At 35.3% G+C, this 23,464-nt stretch overlaps 1 protein-coding gene across 1 annotated transcript; it reads right to left on the bottom strand.

The window, feature by feature from the left end:
* Window positions 1-140: 140 nt before the first annotated feature.
* Window positions 141-22,960, bottom strand: LOC117337230 (hemocyte protein-glutamine gamma-glutamyltransferase-like). Its single transcript, XM_033898104.1, has 16 exons — window positions 22,786-22,960; window positions 19,205-19,455; window positions 18,537-18,776; window positions 17,919-18,188; window positions 16,580-16,698; window positions 16,269-16,382; window positions 15,610-15,784; window positions 14,937-15,096; window positions 13,491-13,594; window positions 11,507-11,666; window positions 10,981-11,069; window positions 8,869-8,948; window positions 8,259-8,478; window positions 6,951-7,117; window positions 4,382-4,524; window positions 141-3,656 (listed from the first exon to the last, which is right to left on the bottom strand). The coding sequence occupies exons 2-16, from the start codon at window positions 19,452-19,454 to the stop codon at window positions 3,506-3,508; spliced, it is 2,442 nt and encodes an 813-aa protein (XP_033753995.1). The 5' UTR covers window position 19,455; window positions 22,786-22,960; the 3' UTR covers window positions 141-3,505.
* Window positions 22,961-23,464: the final 504 nt, after the last annotated feature.

Here is a 23,464-nt window from a genome sequence, read left to right as displayed (position 1 = left end):
GTATACATCTGTATATGTTTCATCTATATTCCCCAATGTTTTTGTTTATTTTAATCTTTTCAATTAATGCTGCTGGAGTACAAACCAATGTCTCAGCTAGCCTACATGTAATTAATTTAGAAAACAACACTTAATGCAAATTGAATTTAAAATCAAATTTATTTTTTGTCTGAGAATATTAATAAAAAAAATATGAGTATATATAGAATCTCTGAAGGTGTCTGAGTAATTATTAGTATATATATATATATATAGCTACTACAAGTGTAAATGCAAGTAAAAGAGGAAAAAAATATATTATGGCACATTCTGTAATTAAATGCCTAAGCATTTCATTTCACCACAGCAATAAACTGTGTAGAATTTAACAAAGCAGCACAACATTTACCATATACAAATGTACATATAGCAGGTTATTTTCGAGAGGATAATATTTTCACAATTTCACTGGATCAACATGATCGTGAACTAGGAGTGCTTAAAGGTCTTGTATATAGACTTACATTGTAAGTCTGTTGTCCAATACCGACAGAATTTGTTTTTTTGTGCTGAAAACTGTAATGAAGCACATATAAATTTTGGTCACCATCAACAAATTTGTATGTTCAAATGATGTTCCATATTAATTGCTACATGATGTTGTTTGAAACTGATTACTCATTTTCTGTTAGGGAGGCCAATATCTCTTTACCTTTGTGTAAAGGTATTGCATGGAACAGGTGAAATGTTTATCATCTCTTTTCTTCTTCACATGTAAATGATCTTTTGATGTTGATCAAATTTTGTAATTTGAATATACCCTCTGTCATCGCTCTTAACTCTGTATAGAGTGGCCTGTGTATATTTCAACATTGATTTTTTAGCCTTCATATCCTGAATAGTATTGAAAATAAAATGAAAATTTTCTATCCACTGGAAAATTTTTGTTGGTACATGGTAGATGTAGGCTAGGCCACCTTAATTGAATACAAATGTACATATATTTGAATTTGAAATATGACTTTAAGACAATAAAAGTTAACATCTTGAATATGTTGCTAAAAAAACTTGCATGTACCATGTCAGTTTATAATCCAATTTTCAAATTGCTTCATATCAAATGCTGTAAAAATATTTTCTTTATCTTTAGTAAAAATGAAAAAAAAAAAATTAAAACTCGCAAAAATAACTGTTTATAGAAAAAAGGTATTAAGCAGTGGGATTTTGTTGGTTTAATTAATAAAGATTACCTGAAAAGCATACTGGATGTTTCCAGAACTAGGTTAATACGATGATGATAATATATATATATTTGATTAATACATGTACATAAAACAGTTGCATTTCATATCTGAAGCAAAAAAAAAGCAAGGCTCTACTCTACCACATGAAAACATTTTAAAAGTTGTTGGGTATCAGTTTTTAAACAAATTAAATGAAAATGGAACTTGTCTCTAAACAGTGCATAGATTTCAAAATTTCAATCTTCCCAAAAGTAAATTTTTCTATGCATTTCGCTTTTTGACAAACTTTATTCTCAAAACAGCAGTTTTTTTCTGATAAATGGTCCTGAGAAAATTGAAATTTAGAATAATAAGTATAGTATTACTAAAAGTTGAAGTCCGAAATTAGGGTCCAAATAATTAAATTATGAGCCTGACTTTAAAAAAGATCTGAATTAAAAGGTAGCAAGCTACAGTATTGGGTAAACTGTGGTGTATCCAATATGGTCATTGTTTATATTTAATGGATTTTTCCAATTTACAGTGAAATTGACATGGACAGAACAAGTTCCCTGAGAAATAAAACATGTGTTGATGCATTTAAGAATTATTTTTATAATAACTATAAGTACAGTTAAACCTGCTCTAATGGCCACCTTGAATAAACGGTCACCTCCGTTAAGCGGCCAGTCTGTGGTCCGCCCGATGGAAAACACTATATAATGAACCTTAAATAAGCGGTCACCTTTCTAACGCGGCCAACGGCCAACACAAATCTGCCCCGAGTCGTTGTATCGTCCTGTATTAAGCGGCCATTTTGTCCGGAAGTAGACATCCGCGATGATCACATGGCCAATTATTTTCATCAAAGTCATCAAAACTTTGATCTTTGTTGGTTTTCATTTCAAAATACACTGTACATGATATATTGTTATCAATATCAATAAGTGCATTATAATATGATAAATTCAATAAACTGTTGAAAAAAGAATTGGGCAACAGGCCGTTTCTGGCCAACCTGGTTTAAGCAGCCACCTATCTCTAGCAGCCTATATCAGTCGGTCCCTTGGATGGCCGCTTAATATATATAAAAAGCATATATTTTTTTAATTACTAAGGAATTTTGATCAAATTTTGCATTTTAATGTGTACAATAGAGATTAAAATTGAATGTTATGGCACAGATTCACAGGAAAAGACTTGACTAGCTTTCCCTGTTGCTGAGAACCAGATAATAGCAAGAACCAACTGAAAAATACAGTATTTAGTATTTCTTTTTTCTTCCTCGCAGTTTGCCATATATTCAATGTACGGATAGTAGCAATAAGACCCAGTAACATTTAAGACATTGTAAGAATTTAACTGGCACTATTAGGATCAGCTACTCTTATAATATCATATTGATCCAGCTTAGATAATTGCGGTTCTGTAAAAAATACTAATTATGAAAAATCCAGTTCCCTTATAGTGAGCCAACATGGCCTGGCTCCTTGCACTGCATGAACTTTTCATAGGAGAAAGAAATTTGCCAACCCAAATACATTCACTAAAGAATTAGACAACATAACAACACAAATAAAAATGAGACCGTTTCCAGGAACGGACTATAGAAGAGTAGAAGCTACATTTCCATTTCTCCAACCCCGCCCCTTATTTTACTGGAATAGCTTTAAAATGTATTCGCGTTTACATCACTATTTCAGAAAATTGCATGAACGTTGTGCACCAACGAATCGTTTACCTTATACCTATATACAATGTACACAACATGTAAATCGATGACATATCTACTAAAATTAATTCAAAGCAATTGGGAAACACAAAGGTGAACTAAAAATATTAGAAGTCGTGCTTTATGATTATATCATGTAAAGTACTCCAAAATACTAATGTGCTTTATCGAGAGTGAGAAATTATGATGTTCTCTTCTATATTTACCAGTGTAAAATTGAGTGTTAACTCTTAGACGTTGATATGCATTTACAATTTGCTAGGCCAACCCAGTGGATAGAGGCCATGATATTTCAATGAAACCAAATCATGCATTTCTTCCCATTTCAAAACTTAAATTTTGTCACAACTTTGATTGTTGGTAATCTACAAATGATTATTAAAATCTTTTTATTTTTGTCCGCATAAAAACGTGTTTTTTTTTTTTTTTGAACAAAGTGATCCATTTTTGATTAATTCTGTTGTAACATTCAGTCTTGATAAAAACAATTGGTAACCTTGATGGAAGGAAATTGTAATACCATCTGTCTTGTACGCATGTGAAAACACATCCTTTATAACGGCACAAGCTCTTAGTCGACATATATTTTGTTGCTCATGCCGTTGATGTTAGGAATTTCTTGGCAGTCAAATCCGACGAGAGCGATTTCAGTTCCAAAAAATGGATACTCCCTAGCCTTCTTCTTCACAGTAATGCACCATTCCCCATTCGGAGGCACATCTCTGTGGAAATGAATGAAAATATTTTGTATGTTAAACATTAGTTTGCCTGGTCACAGGTAATACATGCTGTCCAGCGGTAAATTCGCAGTTTTCTCGTCCGCATCTATTTGCCTTTAATAAGATTTATTCTCTTATGAGTAAATCAATTAATTATGGAAAAAAACCTCTTGTACTGTAGGCTACTAGCATCTTTTCGACAATAGTTGTGTGGTTATCTCTTTTTGTATTTGCAATGAGTGTTTTATGTACAATTTGCTCGCCTTTGCCAGAAGATGCTTCGGAACAATATGGTCCAAATCTATTCACTCGTTCGTGACTAGCATTGATTTAAAGTACTAGCCTCTGTTTCTCCCTATTGGACCCCTTCCTGCTGGCCCTAGTCACCAATCAGGCGAAGTTTGTTTCCTAAAGGGAATCTTCAAACCTAATTTTTCATTTCCGGTGAGCACTTTATGACAGTAGTACTTAGCAATTTACAGGACCTTTTCACCCATTAGACCACACCGGCCCAGAAAGGGACTAGAGTCACCATTTCATTTATGCGAAAAAAGTATTTCGCTTCCTCAGAGAATGCTTCTGACCATTAGGTCAAAATCCATTTGTTGATGAGCTAATTAATAATGAACAGCATCAAATGACATAGATATCTTGACAAAGGGAGTAACTCTTAGCTATAAAACACATCAAATATGACATACATTATAGGTACCCCTTTTCAAACTTACTCGACTTTCGTCTCTTCATCTTCCAGTTGCATTGCTTCCGAGCAAATTGCGTAGGAACAGTGGGTCAGAGGTACATCCAAGGGATTTTTCAGGCTCATTTTGATCTCAATCTCTCCATTTAATTCAACATGCTCTGGGGTCAGCTGCAAAGATGAAAACATAATGCAAGTTATGTGCATTTGTTTTGTCACAATGTAATTAGCAATCCACTAGTAGTTGAAATAGATGTCCTATAGCTATTTAAAATCCAAATGTATGTAAACCGTATTGTTTTCAGGCCCATCGATAGTTTGAGTCATTTAGGGCCTAATTTTTGTACACATAAACATTGAATACAAATGCATGACGATGTTTAATATATTAATAGAATCTTCCACCCCCTTGGGGTGACACAGAGGAATCTCAACCCGAGAGGGGAGATTCCCGTCTCAATTCTAAGGATTATTTTTCTCTTCCCTGTTTACCCTCTTATATATCTAAAATAACTGACGTTACATCAATGCAAGGACAAGTTAATGTGACATGATTAAATTGTCGACGTGACGTCATTGTATTTTCCCGTGACGTCATGGTATTGTCAACGTGACGAGATACAATTGTTGAGAACGTGCAAAGAGCCTGTGTAGCTTGTCTTTTCCCTAGGGTGAGATAAAATCCCACTCATGATGATGATGATGTGTCTGTAGAACAAGAGTGGACTAGATAGTCCGATGATGTTTGTGCTTTCTCTGTGTATATGCTAGATGATGTATGTTTTTGTTTATATGTCTATTCTTTTTATATTCTTTATAGAATATAATTGTCTTCAAAACAAATAAATAATTAAATAAAATAAAAATCTCGTCATCATTTACGACATGACTACTCAGAGTAAAATGATGACGTTATATTATTGTTAGCAGCGTCTATCTGTCTTTACCCCACTGTGTGGGATCGATTTATCTTTTCCCTGGCAACCGCGGGGTAACCTTGTGCAGTAAATCGTACATTTGTTTTTGTTTGAAATTCTTATTTAACTCTCGGCCTCGGTACACAAAAATTGCGTTTATCCTCAAATAAATCCTCTTCCCTAGTGTAAAAGATTTTTAGGTCACCTGAGACAAAGTCTCAAGTGACCTATTCTAATCCCCTTTTGTCCGTCGTCGTGCGTCGTGCGTCGTCCGTCGTGCGTCCGTAAACAATTTACATTTTCGACTTCTTCTCCAAAACCTCTAAACCAAATTCAATGAAGTTTGGCTGGAAGCTTCTATGGCTAAAGGTCAACCAAAATTGTGAATTATATGGTCCCCACCCCCCAGGGGCCTGAGGGGCGGGGCTAAAATGGGTGAAATTGACTAAAATTTCAAAAATCTCCTTCTCTACTCTCAGATATGGTGGAATCAAACACTCTTCATAAATGGAAGGGTCTTAAGGTGCTTTACCAAAATTGTGAATTTCATGACCCAGGGGTCTCACGTTTGCCCTGGGGAGGGGGTAAACTTTACTATAGTTTATATAGTGAAATCGCATTTTTGACTAAAATTTGTTTGATTTCGATTGGAATTCATTCTAACTTGGTTAACATTATCAGCATTGGATAACAGTTTGATGGTATGCACATGTTGGCACTGACTGACCCCCAGGGGCTAATGGACGGGGCCAAAAAGGGTCAAATTGACTGAAATTTCAAAAATCTTCTTATCTACTCTAAGATTTGATGGAATCAAATACTCTTCATAAATGGAAGGGTCTTAAGGTACTTTACCAAAATTGTGAATTTCATGACCCTTGGGTCTCATGTTTGCCCCTGGGGAGGGGGTAAAATTTACTATAGTTTATATAGGGAAATCACATTTTTGACTCTAATTTGTTTGAATTCAATTGGAATTCTTTCTAACTTGGTTCACATTATCAGCATGGGAAGAAAGTTTGATGACATGCACATGTTGGCCCTGACTGAACCCTAGGGGCTGATGGGTGGGGCCAAAAAGGGTCAATTAAATTAACTGAAATATTTCAAATCTCAGGTGACCGTTAAGGCCCTTTGGGCCTCTTGTCTCTACTGGCTATTTATCCTGAAATACTCGCCACCTCGTCAAATGTAAAATTTAAGTATCGTATTTACTCTAAAAAGCCACCTCAGTTTGGTACTGTATTTATCCTCAAATAAACCACTTCTCCTAGTGTAAAAATTTAGCTCCGAATTTATCCTCAAATAATATTTGAGGATAAAAATAATCTCCCCCCCCTCCCCCTTAGTCCTTAAATACGGTAAATCAGAAAACAGTTGACCCACTACGATCCCATGATGCATTGTTAATGCTGCTGTTTTTCTGACAATTCAATTTTCTACAGATTAATTTAAACACTTGAAACAACGGAGTATTATTTTTTTCCCGTTATTTTCATTTTTCCATTAACGTTTTTCATATTAAGTTCTTTTAATACCTGAACACCTTGAAATAACCCTAAATAATTAAATAACAACCTTTTCAGTTCTTGAGGGAATTTTTTTTTTTTTTTTTTAATTTATGCTCCAAAACATACTTGGGTGGATGATAGACACAGGGTAGTATACAGTTTTCCTTACCTGTACATCAACATCCGGTCTCCTGACTCGGAAATCTTCTTTTTCGATAATGCAGCGTTTAGTTTCCTCGATATAGGCATATGCCTTTATTTCCATCCCTGCCTGTTCTATACAAAGAAGTTTTTTCACGTAGTCGTCGCTCTTGATGACCATCGGCAAAACACGCTCTACAATGTTACAAGGAATTATAAGTCGATCTTTATAATATTAAAAGAAAATAATCTTATCATAGTCTAAGAAGGTAACTCCGATGCCAGATATTTGTGTTAATTTGAATTTTCTGTTCATTAGAAATACTGAATCCGGATTCACTAGAACTGGTTTAGTTAGTTTAAAAATTAGAGTAGTTTGGGCGATGAGGAAACAAATTAAAGAAAAGCATCTATGCCCTATTTTCTACTAACTCTACACCTAATTTCTTCCATTAACTCAGTTAAAGTTATTATTATTGTTCGACAACTCACTTGGAGTTAATCACCCTGTAAACTTCAAGGCGTTGTATTTTACTCAACAATAATATAATAATTATTATAGGCTTTATAACTTTACAGATGGTCAAGGAAATAATAATTGGATACATAAATATGTAATACATGTAGCTGTTAATAGTTTGAATTAACAGAACTTTGGTTGCTCACAATTTGGGTAAAATAACAAAGCAGAAATGACTTAACAGAACTTGGTTGCTCACAATTTGGGTAAAATAACAAAGCAGAAATGACTTAACATAACTTGGTTGCTCACAATTTGGGTATATAATAACAAAGCAGAAATGACTTAACAGAACTTGGTTGCTCACAATTTGGGTATATAATAACAAAGCAGAAATGACTTAACAGAACTTGGTTGCTCACAATTTGGGTATATAATAACAAAGCAGAAATGACTTAAAAGAACTTGGTTGCTCACAATTCGGGTATATAATAACAAAGCAGAAATGACTTAACAGAACTTGGTTGCTCACAATTTGGGTATAATAACATAGTATAAATGACGTAGCAGAACTTGGTGGCTCACAATCGGCTATAATGACATAGCGGAAATGACTTAACAGAACTTGGTGGCTCATAATTAGGGTCTAAATTACTTAAAAAACTTGTAGAAAAACAATTCAGGTAGGAATGACGTAACATATATTGGTGGTTCACAATTTGGGTATTAATGACGTAGCGAAACTTGGTGACCCATAATTTGGATGTGAATGACGTAGCAGAAAATGGTTACTCACACTTTGGGTATAATTAACGTAACAGAATAAAAGAACTTGGTTTATGTTTTGGCCACCTGTGTACTTATTACAGGGCATACCTTCGCCAGCCTTTAGGGCAAAAGATTTGAAATCCTCCCTTATGATAAAGCCCTTATTTGGGTCAGTGATGCCGTTGTATTTCATTCTATACACATCAGCACGGAATCCTGTGACAGTTCGAGTCTCCTTACTCTTGGCGATATTCTTCACCTTCAATCTGACCTCAACATCTGTTCCCATAATGACGTCATCAATATCCTTGATGTCGATGTCGATGTCCTGTAATGATCAGTTTTGTTACTAAACCGCATCTGCTCTATTTACTTTAAGAATGACAAAGAAACGCTCAATTACACATTTGATTATAAAGCAAAATCTTACATCATATTCTGTTTAGTTCACACACAATTAATAAATGAGCTGATTTATCATTAAAACTAGCTAAACAAAATTTCAGAACAGAGAAAAATATCAGTTTATTTTTAATGATAATTAAAACACATATTATTTCATATTGAATTGATTAATTAATTCATATGTTGATACAAAAAAAAAATGTTTCTTTAAAAGTTAAAGTTGAAATTAATTATTCACCATTGTGTAATATATACAATTATGTATGTGTAGACACAGAGAGAAACTTTATATACAATACAACTGACATCTTACATTTTCTTCCTCTTGAGTAACAATATTAGCGAGGGATGCAGACATTGCTAGCGTGACTGCCTTTCGCTCGCTTTCTGATCCTGTAACGAAATACTGGTAATGACTTTGTTGAAAGAAACTTTTTAAAGCGAATGATGAAGTTTTTATAATTTCATTATTCTCAACATAACAAAAACCATCATTAGATTACTCTTTGCTATTTTAGTTAAGTCTTGATACAATGTACATGTATTGTAATGCATGAAATCTTTTTTTTTCAATTGAAGGTTTAAAAATATCGCAAACATATACAAAATAAGTATTTTATATGTATCTCACTTGGCCGAAAGGGCCAGGCGAGCTCATGCTGTGATGCAGTGTCCGTTGTCCGTCGGTGGTTCACCCGTTAAGTGTCATTTCCCCTTTCATCATATATATATATTCCTAATTAATCACAATAGGCCCTCGGCAAATTAATTATCGGCCGAGGGGGATCGTTTTTATAACATAACTATATTTATTGTTGTATATACCTACTATATTTATGTAACTGTTCCATGTTCTTTGTCTATATGTGATCATATGTAATTTACCTGTGTCTTGATAAAGGGGCAGATTGCCTCGAAAATTCGACAATTTACTTGTCTGTACTGTCGTTATTACTACTTGATAATTATATATATATATATATATAGTAATAATAATTAAAAAAAACACAAACCAGAAAATCACAAGCGCTTTCACATGCTTTGAGAGCAAGTTCAAGCTCTCAAAGCATGTGAAAGCGCTTGTGATTTTCTGGTTTGTGTTTTTTATTATTATTACTATGTATATCCATCACAAGGACATTATTTACTTTTAATTATATATATATATATTGTGTGTCACTGCTTCTCAAATTCCAGCTAAACGAACAATTTTAACAAGGTACAAATAGATTGAAAAAGTCCAATTAACGGTGAACAGCAGGGGGAATTCAGAATCTGATATGTGCGTTTAGATGGGCATGCAACGATGTCAGTGTATTCACGATTTTGATTATAACAGCTCATTTAAGTAAATATATAGACTAAGATCAAAAGATAAACCATGTGCTGAGATGATCTTGCTTATATTAATAGCTAAAAATCGGTTTGGGATTAGATCAAGTGCTCGAAAACAAATTACCTTTACCCATAATCAAGGTTACAGTGGTCAATTGTGTACGGCATTCAAAATACTTTTTCTTATAAGCTAAGGACCTGTAATCCAGATTTTTGGTTCGCAGGCTCCGTGGATGAGTTTGCGAAAGTTTGCAACAAATAAAATTGACCAATATTCAAGTATATCCTTCGAATTAGCTAAAATACTTCAAGATAGTTCACTGTTAGGCTTCTTCGATGATATACGACATATTTTGCGAAAATAGATGTCCATGACCTATATTCAAAGTTGTCAAAAAACACTCAAACTTCTGATTAACTTAATGAACTAGAATCGAGATATTTGGAAGGAAGGCTTTTGGGGGTAAAGCCGACCAATTTTATAAAAAGAAATGCTTTGGCCCTTAGGCCCAGAATAAAGTTCGGTTCCTGGGATGATGCCGGAGAGAGATTTGCGGATATTTGGTAGATATGGTTTTGGGGTAATGCCGACCAATTTTGTAAAAAAAAAAATGCTTTGGCCCTTAGGCCCAGAATAAAGTTCGGTTCCTAGTATGATGCCCGAGAAAGTTTGCGGGAAGAAATGACCTTGACCTATCATCCATAATCAACCTGGGTCGACTCTCGAATCACCTCTGATTAACGAAAAGGACAAGAACCCAGATATTTGGTAGATAGGTTTTTGGAATGATGGGCGACCAATTTAACAGAAAGAAATTATCTTTGCACTTTTCCGGGGTAACATAAGTGGATTTTGTTAAATCACTCAGTTTCTCCTTATTAATCAATACAAACACCTAGAACCGAAATATTGACTGGTAGGGTTTTTTGATGATTTTGCGCTATATGTTTTTAAAGTACAGAAACAAGTCTTTATGATATGCTGAGAGCAGAAAAACAAGGAGGCGGATACATGGTGAGCGATGCAAGCGATTCGAATTTGTTCTCTTGTCAATAGTTTAAGATGAATAGAAAAAATATTTTAACTAACCTTCTTCATGCTTATAAGTACGTGTAATGTCCAACCTTGCACGGGGATCTTCGCTATCTGGATCCCTTGTGCTAATACACTTTCCAACCCTGAAAATATTTACAAACTGAATTACATATAATTGCAAAAACATTATCACCATATCAATATCTACCAATAATCTGTGTCATGTGATCACCATATCAATATCTACCAATAATCTACGTCATCTTATCACCATATCAATATCTACCAATAATCTGTCATATTACCACCATATCAATATCTACCAATAATCTATGTCATGTTATCACCATATCAATATCTACCAATAATCTATGTCATGTTATCACCATATTAATATCCATCATTAATCTGTTATGTGATCACCATATCAATATCCACAATAATCAATGCCTTGTAATCAGCACATCTCATATATAGCATTTGAAATATTTCTTGATGAGACAAAACTTAGCAATAGGTATAGTCATGGGCATAAAATAAAACAGTAACTTCAAAGAAGCGAAATATTTCACAAACGTACTTGTTCTTTTTTACGTTTAGCACCTTCCAAATGCCATCATCTATTACCCAATCTACGCAATCCGCATTGACCTCAGCAAATATGAATCTGGCGTCATACTTCATAATACAGTCTCCCTTCTTGATTGCAGCGACGGGAGCAGGCCCACAGGCAAATTTACCTACAAATTATAAGAACTAACCGGTCAATTATAACAAATAATCACTAAGTTCTTATACAGTCATGTAACATATCTAAGAAGTTTATAATATTTCTACTTAACAGCTTTTCGACACTCTTCTGTCGAAGATGTCTGGATGACAACGTACTAAATTATCGTATCTTATTCGAGGTTACAACCAACATAAAACAGGTATCCGAACTCTAAGAAAATCACATAAATTATACTTCTCGAAAGGAAAAAGTTACCTTAGAATTTGCTGAAGAAAATCTGCTTTCCAGAAACTGTTACCAAAAGTTTGCAATAGTCTGCCTCTAGCGAAACCTTCTGATAAGTACTTTCTGGAAGACACATACTTTTTGGGGGTTGAAGCTTTGTGACTAACTGAGGAGTATGCCAGAGAGATTCCATAACTTTTAATGCTAAAATCATGCTGTGATTTCAGTTCCGATTTGTTAACTATCAATTACGCATCAGTAAAAAAAAGAAACCGGATTATTTATTTGATACTTATCATTTTTCCCTTGTTAAGATATTTGTATTTTTTGCAATAATAAATATCTATGATCTGATAGACAACCCAGTATCTATTATGATATTGTCGTTCTATTTTATACTCATTGTATGACTATTGGATATGTTTTGACATACTGATAAGCAGCAAGGGCACCCTGCGCTGTTTCCTGATCCAAATCAATAGTGTGTGTACCTATCCCTGGTATCAGTCGCGGCTCTTACTATCCTTGACATTGACCCCATCAAGGTGTTCATTGCCCTTTGAGCGATATTATGTTACTCCTGAATAAGTGCCTGCGTGAGTTGAGCCACATTATATGTGATGCTGACGCGCTTCTGAACCCTCCTGTCTAACTCGATTGTGTGGACATCTCTTGGCTTTATGGTGGCCAATCAGGAAACGGAACGTTACTGTGAGCCAGAAAGTCACGACAAACCCGAAGCAACATGGGATCTCGCGTTGTCCTGCAACAACGTAAGGTTACGTTGATGGATAAGAGGAAGAAAGAATTGTCTCAAAACTTGATCAAAATATCTTACAGTTGTAAGAATATCATGGATAACCACGAGAGGTGTTTTCACGACTTAAAATATCCCTGCCCATACCATAACAGAACCTCCCTCGAAGAATTATGTCGCTTTCCGTTTCACAAGCGACAGGCTATCGATAAACTCCATTGTCGACCATCTGACATGTAAAGAGCGAGACTCGTTAGTGAATAGCAAGCGTCTCCAATAGGCCAAACGAAACCGATTAGGTGCATGTGCAAGCAGCCACTGTATTTGACGTTGACGTCGCTTCTGTGTTAATGCCGGACCAAGATAGGGACGTCGTTGCTTTAAATGAAACTCCCGCCAACGATTTCTAACTGTTCTTGGACACACTGGCCGATCTTGAGTGCCGACAACTTGTACCGTCTCCGTCGCTCTCTGAAATCGGTTAAGGAGGTAAACCTCTATCTTGACGTCGCAACGTAATTCGCGGGCGTCCGCTTTTGGGACGGTAGCAACAAAAAAAATCACATCACTAACACCTTTGAAATCACCTTGAATGCGAGGTAATGAACGTCAAAATGTCAAAATGCGGGGGCGGCAATCTTCAAGGATTTCAACTATAGTTACGGCTTTGCGGTTAAAAAAAGAATGTTTACATGATAGATCTGATGGACAACCAGCCAAACCTCAATATTAGCTAAAACGAGCTGATGTGGGTCGAGGCAGCTTATGGCTTAAACTCACGTCAGTCTTTGGTTAGTAATGAATACACACCAATTCTTGTATAGCTTGAGGGTGTGATTCATAGCTTACCTCCGCTGGCTTCCTGTGGTGTAGCGTCTATCACCTGCCATCCATCATATCCTTTAGGGAGATCATGTCTGTCCATCCAGACTTCATTCCAAACATGGAAATTCCTGTTCAATTGAAATCTTTGTTCATTAAAAGCATACTGTACATGTAAACATTTAACATGACTTATCAAGAGACATGCCAGTACCTTATTTAACTGCATGGCTTAGGATCGGATTAAAAAAGGCAAGATTATGTATCAGTACCTTGTTAGGTAGGGGGCTCCCCAACCACTTGGTACTGGTACCATGTTGTTTAAATTTAGAAAGTGTATTGATATTAGAGATTTATTTTTATCTCCCTTTGATTTACAGTACGCTTCAAATGTTTTATTATAATTAGAGCAAAAACTTTATATTTACCGTATAATTGCATCACCAGAAGAAAACAGAAGTCCCTAATAATTATTCAATTACATGAAAATTAATTTTTCATCCCCCCCCCCCCCCCCCCCCAGTAAAAAACACTGTAGTTTCTATTCTAAATCTAACAACACAAACTGAAGATGTTTCGCAATACCAGAGGCAAATGTGCCCCTGTATTACCTATTATTTATCTCACTACTGTGAACATACAGGAAAAAAATCACTTTCAGATACATTAAAATCGACTAACGACCATCTTACAGATACTTGTAGAGATCTATGATGCAACGCTGTGTGACCAGCGGCCAAGAAGCTTGGAAATACCCTGCGCGTGCAAATACCGAAGTGTTAATGGACGTTTCGTCCCAAAATGATTGAACGCGCAGGATATTCTCAAACGTCTTAGTCGTTGGTCACATAGCGTTCCATCATAGAGAACGGTTTTGTATATGTTACGCTAGCCACCGCCTTCGGCCCACGCCTGCCGAAGGATTCATGATTGTTATTTTAACTACTACCAAAAAAACTGCTCTTACTGTATCTTGTAGTATTTTCTAGAACTGTTTATATATAATGCGATTGTATTTGTATTCTCTGTGTCTTGATAAAGGGGTGGGTTGCCTCGAAAATTTGACATTGTTCATGTCCACACTGTTAGAATTACTTCTTTGCCCCATATATAAATATATATGTATATATCAAATAATTATCACAATGAATCATATGCTCTATGTGTTGGTGAGCCGAATATAAAGATTTGAGTTTCCTGTCGTAGTTGTACTGTAATGAATATATATATATATATGTAGTAAAATAGCTAAGAATGAACCTTCCGGACGAAGTAACACATCAAGAAAAATAAAAAAAAAAAAAAAAACACGACAAGTTTTTAGCACTTTCGTCGAAGTTCATTGTGACGTCATATATTATAACGTCGCTTCCATAGTGATGGAATAAACATTTGGTACATATTCTCTTTTAAGACAACACGTGTATCAACCAATACAATACAAATATGACTACTACTATATAAAGTACCTACCAACATGAATCTGCGGAGTGCTCTTCTGAAGGTTTAAGGAACCCTGGTTCCTTCTCCGGGTCTTGTACATACACGTTGTCAATAGTGAGACTGGAATTGGTATCGTGTGCAGAAGCAAAATTTGTAACACTTCTACAAGGCAAACCCAATGCTCTACAAACTGAACAACAGATATGACTTAGTTTGTATAGGTACATCAAAGCAATTTTTCCCAAAAATAAAAAAAGACTTCACATTTTATTGTAAATCTACCGAATTTAAATCAAAGACATAGTTAGTAAGTTGGAAAAAAGAGAAGTGTCGTTTTTCGATTCGTATGTATTCCAGAAAAGCTGTGATTTTTAAGTTATAAATAAATATGTATATGATGAATATCTTCAAATGTACTTCAAAACATTTAAAAAGTATACATAGGGCTACTTTACTACTCTACTATACTGTATAGATTTTTTTCCGTGTGAATAGGATGCCAATCCAGATATATAGATATTCATAATTTGAATCCCAATGACAATGATATTAATTTTGTTACTCATTCCTATTACAGAGTCGGTGGTGTTGTAGGTGGTCTTCAACTGCGAAAACTTCGTGAGATAGTAGTACGAGAGTGCAGAGGATAAAGGTACCTTATGTTAGGTTATAGTGGGAATTCCCCTTTCTTTTACACACTTACCAGTGACAGTTATTGCCGAGAAGACCCAGCACTGTCCGTACATGACTGGTTGATAGTTATTTGCAAAACATCTCAGGATATTAGCACTGCCGTTCCAGGTAGTAGGACTCTTTCCATCACCATACTGTCCGTCCCATCTTCCGACCAAAACTCCGTAGTCGTCACAGTTGTTCACCTGGGTTTAATCAATAATGCCTTAATTATTAGGGCACAAACAGTTCATACCTCGGAACGAACAACGAAATGTAATAAAGAATATCATACACAACCAATTACCAGGCTACAATTCATTGTTTGGTGTGGTAGCTTAGTTACATACTTAACGTAGTATCACTATTGAGTTATTTTTCAAAGATGTAACATTTACAAATACGTTTTGCACTCCTGCACCTTTGACCTTAATGTTAAGGCCATTACTTTGTTTAGCACAACAACAGTTTAAAATTTACAAACAAGATCAACATAAAGATGAACCCAATATAAAACGATTGTGTGAAATATGTATAATGTTCTCAAATGGATTGACTGTTGAAAAGTTGTCCCTGTGCTTTCAATATAAATAAAAATAAGATTCCAGTATGTTGATCAGACTGTTGGCATGCCATACTGATATCAATTTAACAGACAAAAGTCAATTAAGTAAAAACATATAAACATACGATTGCTGATATGGCTCTGGATATCATGACGGGGTCGGCCAGTTGTGGTCCTATGCAGTAGTCAAACGCCTTGTTGAGGATCGTGATGCAAATATCCAAGATGCCGTCTTCGAACTGATGAAAATTCATTTCATTAATGTACATGTGACATGTTAAAAGAAACATTCTTGTAAAACCTTGGTTAATTGCTTGTTCTAATTAGAAAAAAAATATCTATGAATAACGCTTTGTTAACAACATAAATTTATCTAATGTATAGCAAAAAAGATTTTGCTATATCTTTTAATAAAAAGAAAACCAAAATCATATACCTGTCCAAAAAGCCAAGGTTTGGCATGTGGTTTATGCCAATTGCCCTGAAAGACAGCTCCCTTGTTGTTCAACACATACTCGTCCAGCTGCTTGGTTGTTGGAAAGTAGCATGGGTCCGCTACAAAGTCGAAGACATCAGAAAGGGTTGTTAACGTACTGGTGCAACTCACTAAGATAGTAGAGGTATTGCCACGCGAGAGTTTTAGAAAGACATCTTTTTAATATACACAAAAACTCCAAATGTTCCATAGAGGCAGAAAAATGTTGCGGTTCACTCTATGTCACAAAAACCAAATGATATACGAACACGATCCCTATTTTGCAGAAAATTACCAGATTATTCTCCCAGTCTTACTTATACAGAAATCAAACCCTAATCATTTAACATTTCAGCAAGGATTCCACTTATTTTTCATGATGTCCATTCAAACTATACCGAAGCCCCTCATTTAATCTGAAAATGATTCCTCTTCTACGATTCCGAATTCAAAACCTGATTAGAGAGTGAGAAGGAACAGAAGGTGCTTCATCTACTTTAATTGTATTGATGTTGATAGTTGTGTTTTTTCTTTGGTCTTCTGGTATTACGTTTATCCAAGTGATATATTTGCCGACTGAGGATGTAAACATAATCTTGTATGCTATGATAATGCCACAATAGTATCACTCACTTTGCTTCTCGATAATTTATAGCAAGGATTTACACAAGATATAAATAAATTCACTATATATATCTTTCACACAGACACACACGCACGCACACCCTCACACAAATAATGATACTGTGATTTAATTCAATTACCAGTATGTCCTGATTTTAAATCAGGATTTTTTAAAAATAATTTATTTCACTGAACATGTACGTGTTAATGATTGATGACTACATCACCATCACTGCAGAGAAATATTCTAAACTCGCTTAAAGACTCACAACCTGATATTTTCTTTTGTCATCATTTATATCAATTCAGAAGAGGACATTTTTCAGGAAAACAACTATACACAGCTGAAAAGTATTGAAACCAATTTTCTATAACCCTGAACAGGAATAGACACACTTTATCAGTGTGAGATTTTCTTATATTGACCTTAGTTGGCGACAAGCTTCAGGTACATTTTGAAAGTTCTCAACAATTTTATGACGTCACGTCGGAATATGTACATTGTCTTCCATTGATATGATGTCAGTAGGGTAAGATAAAAATAATCATTCAGCTTCTCGGGTGCGAGAAAAAGGAATTTCCCCAACCCTACTCCACCCCCGGTTGGAATCTCCCTGCGTCACCCTGAAGCGGTGGTGAACTATTCTATCAAATTCAAGTGAACAAATTTTATTACCTGGACACCAAGGGTTGAGAAGGATAAGAATATCCTGGTCAGATGAGTAAATTAGTGATACAACGTCTTCTTTGTGTTTGGTGAAAGACTCAACAGACATAATCCATTCACCAATGATGGTATTAGGAGCAATGGTGATCTCTACCAAAATTGTCTTCTTTTCCACAGAAACCAGCTGTGCATGCCAATTCTTCCTGTCTTTAGAGTCTTCATCTTGTATGTTTTCATCCATCGGGACCTTCATCCATGTGCAATTTGTTTTTCTTTCACCTAAAATTTAACGAGATCTTTTAACATTTAAAAGAAAATTATAAGGATTTCCAATTATAAAGCAGAAAGATTACCTACACTGTCTTGTTCATTTGAATTTTGAAAAGTAATACATTGTACAAGGTATTGTAATTCAATATACAAAAACATTAAAAGCAAAGAAATGGAAAACGGGAGATATTGGAGGGCATCATTGCACATCTATTGAAATATACAATGTGGTCTAAAAATAGGAAAAGAGAGCATTTTAATGAACTATATCTTCGTCAAACCAGGCATTGAAATTCCTAGGTGTCGCAGTATCCTGAACTTAGTACACATGCAATGCAATGTAAATGTCTGTCTTACCTATTGAGAAAATGAAGTTAATATCATGATCAGCCTTGCTGTATTCCCTATCCAGAGTGAGACACATCTGGAAGGAATAACCCCGCCTTAGAACCAGATCCGGCTTTTCCTTCCGCGTTGTGCTTTTGTACCGATTGGTGTGGTGTTTCTTGGTGTTGGTTGGTATTTTGAAATCAATGGACTCTATATGGAGATCTCCCTTGATTTCATCTTCTGTAGCATCCTCAAGGAGTCCAAACACTACAAACGCAATTAGACTTTTGAATATATTATATTTCATTGAATATTTTCTTTTATATAAAACATGTAGAATCTTACAAGTTCAGTATTACAAATATGTATCTATATATGCTTTCTGAGGTGTTTGCTATTTTTTCGGAATTGTGTAAATGTGCTCTACAAAATACATATCAATTTATTCATTTTTTTTCTCTTTGATATCTTATGTTATTTCATTTATCAAATATCATGATTGTTCCTTCAACTTTAATATACAACTCAAGTAGCGATTGAAATTACCAAATTATCTTAACGCGCGTTTGTTTAGTTAAGTTAGTGAGTCACATTCTTTGGCAAGAATTCCAAGCCTGTTTTGGAAATCAATAATATTAAACAGCTGCTATATTATTGAATTCGCTATCAATTGTACATATACATATCAAACTCACTAGCAGATATCACATTTGCTGCTGTTTCAAGACCAAAATTTCTCTTCTCTTCCTTTTCTTTGATTTTCTCTTTCACCTTCTCTGGTTGTATCTTCTTGTCTCTTTCATTCCTTGGTTCTTTTGTCTTGCATCCATAGAGCTTACTTTTGCTAGGTACCATCCTCATGTCCTTCTTTACAGTTTTCTTTGTATTTTGACCCTTAGGAGCACAGTTGTCCCATACACCTCCTCTGTAAAGCTTGGTATACATCCTAAGAAAACAAGTTAGTAAACATGTCAATTGTATGGTGATAATAACACAAATAAAAACGAAAGAATAAAAGAATTGATAAAGATTATATGATTTGTATTACAGGATGAAATAAAGATAATTATTGTATCAAGACCAGTAAGTCCATTATGTCTCTTCAATATCTCAAGAACACACTTGGAGGGTGCTGTCTTACTTTTACGCTCATCCTAAGATCAGAATGAAACACCTTTCTGATTGTAGATACATTCCTCCATCACAACTATCTTATCCCTAGCTAAAAGATTCCCATATAACCTTGTAAAATGTCTTAAAGGCTTGGAACAGGTTAACATTGGTGTTGTTTTTTTTTAACTTTCTTTTAGTATTGTGGTAAAACACATGAAGTGATGATCTACTCAATAAAATAGGGTTATGTACTTTGAATCCAATGATATGTATTCTATGTCGCCTTCGTTGTACACTAATTATGTTTTAACTTCCGACATTCTTTTTCTTCAGTATACTTAAAAATGTTCTAACCCGATCAATACAATTTCCGTTTTTGTTGTTTGCCAGACTAGGCCATGTGTCATGCCCCCTTAGACTTCATTGTTCTGCACACATTGAAAGCGAGTCAAGAAAATTGACTATGCATGCATGAATGCACAGCATTGATCCAGTGGCACATTGCCGATTGTGTTATATTTGCTTCTCGACAGCACTATGTGAATGTCAATTATCGTCAAAGGACAAATTAATTTCATCCTCTTCAAATATTTTTGCATGTTCATTTAGTTTTCCTCAATGAAACAGTTGCATATAAGAGTAATTATATGGAACGTACAACAAACAAAAGCTAGGTCGATTTTGCATTGTCTAGCGTTCTATCAGAAGCTATTCAAGATGAGCCTCCCTTTTGTTAAGGATTGATTGTCAATTTTGTTGCTTGCATGGACTGATGAAGGGAAGTGAACCTCGTGCAAATGAAGTGAACTGCGAAGCAGTTCATGTACCATTTATGTTAAGAATGAGTCAAACTACGACAATAATGTGTCCCTGTACTCGATATAGTATACTGCTGCTACAGTCTGTTTTGTGTTGTTAAATAGTGTTAAAATTGAGGTTTGTTTTCTGTGACCACTAAAATGGTATCAAACATGGCATTCGAGATACAGCTAACGTTAGACCTACTGCACTTCGTAGGTCATGAGCTCGGTGCTATCGGGAGTGTCAGCGTTCTGTCAGATCCTGTTTTCTAAACTGTCTGCAATATACTAGCATTTTTTACATAAAGCGGCTATTCCACTTGTGTTTATATACGTTTATAACAATGTTACACAATTCACAAAATGAAAGTGCATTCAAGTCTGAGGCGGTACAGAACTCGATCGTCATTGTAAACTCAGTGAATGTATTTTCACATGCCGGCAAGAAAGTGATTCGTCTCTAAGAACAGAAGCACGCGACCCATAATCTTCAACGGGAAATGAAGTGATCTGAGTTTACTATGTTCATTGAGGCGGAGCGAAGTGAAAATGTAAATATTTAAAAATGAATGCATGTGGTCAGTGCGTGTTTTGGGAGGCTGCGATATATTCTTATTTGTTTTTTTGTGACCATCAATATAACAGATCAGCTTTAATAAATGAGTCCCTGTAGATTAACCGTGAAAATTGTACCCATTGCGTGATAGAAAGGGATGACAGAATTTGGGATATTATCCTCTCTCTAAACAACCTTCTTCCTCCTAATATCTCCCCTGACATAAGCAAACTTTTGACCCTAAGTTGAGTGTTAACCCTTATCAGGAAGGCTTTGTGTACTTTCCATGGCCGAGAGTTTATAAAAATGGTAGTTGCTGCTCCTGCAGAACGTTCAGTTTAATTTTTGGAGTGAAACCGTATGTGGTGTCCTGCTGGCTGTTTTCAGTATTATGCTTCAGTGAAGTTGCACTATATAGTAATAAGGAACCATACGATGTGAAAGGGAGTGGTGGTTGTGGGATGATAGGGTGGTGTTGGTATGTGTTTTAAGGACCGTATCCAGGAATGGTTTGATAACTGACGGACTCTTTTATAGTACCAACACCACACTGAATGAAATGCCTTGACATTGTAGGGTGCGTCCCACCAAGTCACATAGTGCCAACAAGCAAATAAGTCCTTACCGCCAACTTAAAGCTTAAACTCACGGAGACATCAAAAAGTACCAATTGGTCTAAGGTTCGTCTCGGCCAGATGGGGTTAAACCCATAACTAGTCTGAACTTAAGGCCACCAAAATGTGAAGCGTTATCAAGGGAGAAATAAGGAGGGAAACGTTTTTAAGGAAGATAATCAACAGATTTGGACAGCTTGTGCAATTCTTACGAGTTATCTACATGGATATATTATAATAGTGTGTTTTTGCAGTATACGAACTTTCTTTCATATGAAATGGTTATACTTAAAGTTCACTTTAAAGAGCCCAAAATGTATCTCCTGTACGCAACTCTCGGGATCTTAGCAATTCCATTTAATTTCTGTCTACCCTTTCTTTTGTTTGTTTTTTCGTCACTTGGTACCCAGCTGGGGTTGACGCAGACCAACACCATACCCCGTAGAAAATGCATGTCGATATCAAGTAAAACCTTGCTTTTTATGGTAGCGTTATATTTTACAGAGAAGTTCCTGCATGTGCTCCCATTGTCAGACTATATTTAAAGGTATTTACCAGCACTAAGTACTTAAAAGCCCATTGAGATCCTTGGTCAGCCATGATGTCATAAATGAATCATTGAAATATCCATTAAGCAAACTAATGCACATCTAAAGCTCCAATAAACATTTCTTATATTTTCCCCTTAAATTTTCAAGGAGTGCGGGGAGGAGGAGTTGTTGTACTGAGTACAATGTACATTTATATTTATACTTTCAACATACATGTATTAACTCTTTAAAACTATGAATAACAAAAACGTGTAACCGATTATTAATGAAAAAGGTTTGTCAGTAATGCTATCAATTTGACTATATTGGAAAGAGCTGACATTTTATAAAATATTTGTTGTATTCTTGTGCTAAAACAACAAATTGATTTTCCTGATAAATTCTTTTATGCATTGTTAAAAACCATACACATACCTACTATTTACCTCTGTAACTAACAACACGTTGCATAGGTAAAGCAGTATGCTAGATATCAGGTAAACACAATCAATACAGGTATGGCCGTCTGTTGAATGTCTAAATATAGACATCAGGCGATAGGTATTATATTGATGAAAGTATACGTAGCGCTAATACAGGTAAACTAAGGTTATCTTATGGCGATCCGATTAATGCCGCTACGTCGTGGCTAAAGATACTTACTTGGATTATCGGCTTCAACAGTGCTTATTAATACAGGTATGGTCCAAACAATAGGTGGCAGCGGTCAACTGTTTCTCTCATGCCAAATTATATACACAGACACAAATGCCGGGTAGATGCTAGACCAGTAGCTCACCTGCCACTAGTTACTGCAATACAAACAAGAACTGTTTTGTGCCATAGTAACAGCCGCTCGGAGGTCTGGTCACGCATCACAGGTTTTATATATTTAAACCTCTAGTTGACTTGTCTAGTCGCTATTGAGTAATAGTACACAAGTGTGGTTTTTATATCGAGCTGTCCTTGAACTAACCACGACACAATGGAACAGATATCTCGCACGCCCACGTACATGTATTATATGAAATGTCTTTAAACATGTTTAATACCAATCGCTCAAGATTTTAACTGCATGCCAGGGGTATGTTTGGTTTATACATGTATTTATATTCGAAACTGCTCATTAGGAACGCTATGTATATGTATATATTGATATAATATACATTGAAAATTCACGTCTCTGGTGTCTAAAACAGAATATAATGATACTTAAAATGCCCTGCATTTAGTCGAAACACTTTTCTGTAATAAATATTAAAAACTTCACGTCTAAATAATTAATATAATGATACTAAAAATGCATGGGAACAATCTTGTTATCAACGGCTACGATATGCGG

Source organism: Pecten maximus, chromosome 11, assembly GCF_902652985.1.
Source record: "Pecten maximus chromosome 11, xPecMax1.1, whole genome shotgun sequence".
Classification (NCBI taxonomy): Eukaryota; Metazoa; Mollusca; class Bivalvia; order Pectinida; family Pectinidae; genus Pecten; species Pecten maximus.
The sequence above is the reverse complement of the archived record's forward strand: the minus strand, read 5'-3'. Positions and strand labels throughout refer to the sequence as shown.

Excerpts from the sequence above, each read along its gene's own strand:
- LOC117337230 (XM_033898104.1), bottom strand. The coding sequence starts at position 19,454 with ATGTATACCAAGCTTTACAGAGGAGGTGTATGGGACAACTGTGCTCCT. Across the intron at positions 11,667-13,490 it reads ACCACAGGAAGCCAGCGGAG|GTAAATTTGCCTGTGGGCCT; the intron begins GTAAGCTATGAA and ends TATAATTTGTAG. Across the intron at positions 8,479-8,868 it reads TTACTCAAGAGGAAGAAAAT|GACATCGACATCGACATCAA; the intron begins GTAAGATGTCAG and ends TGATCATTACAG.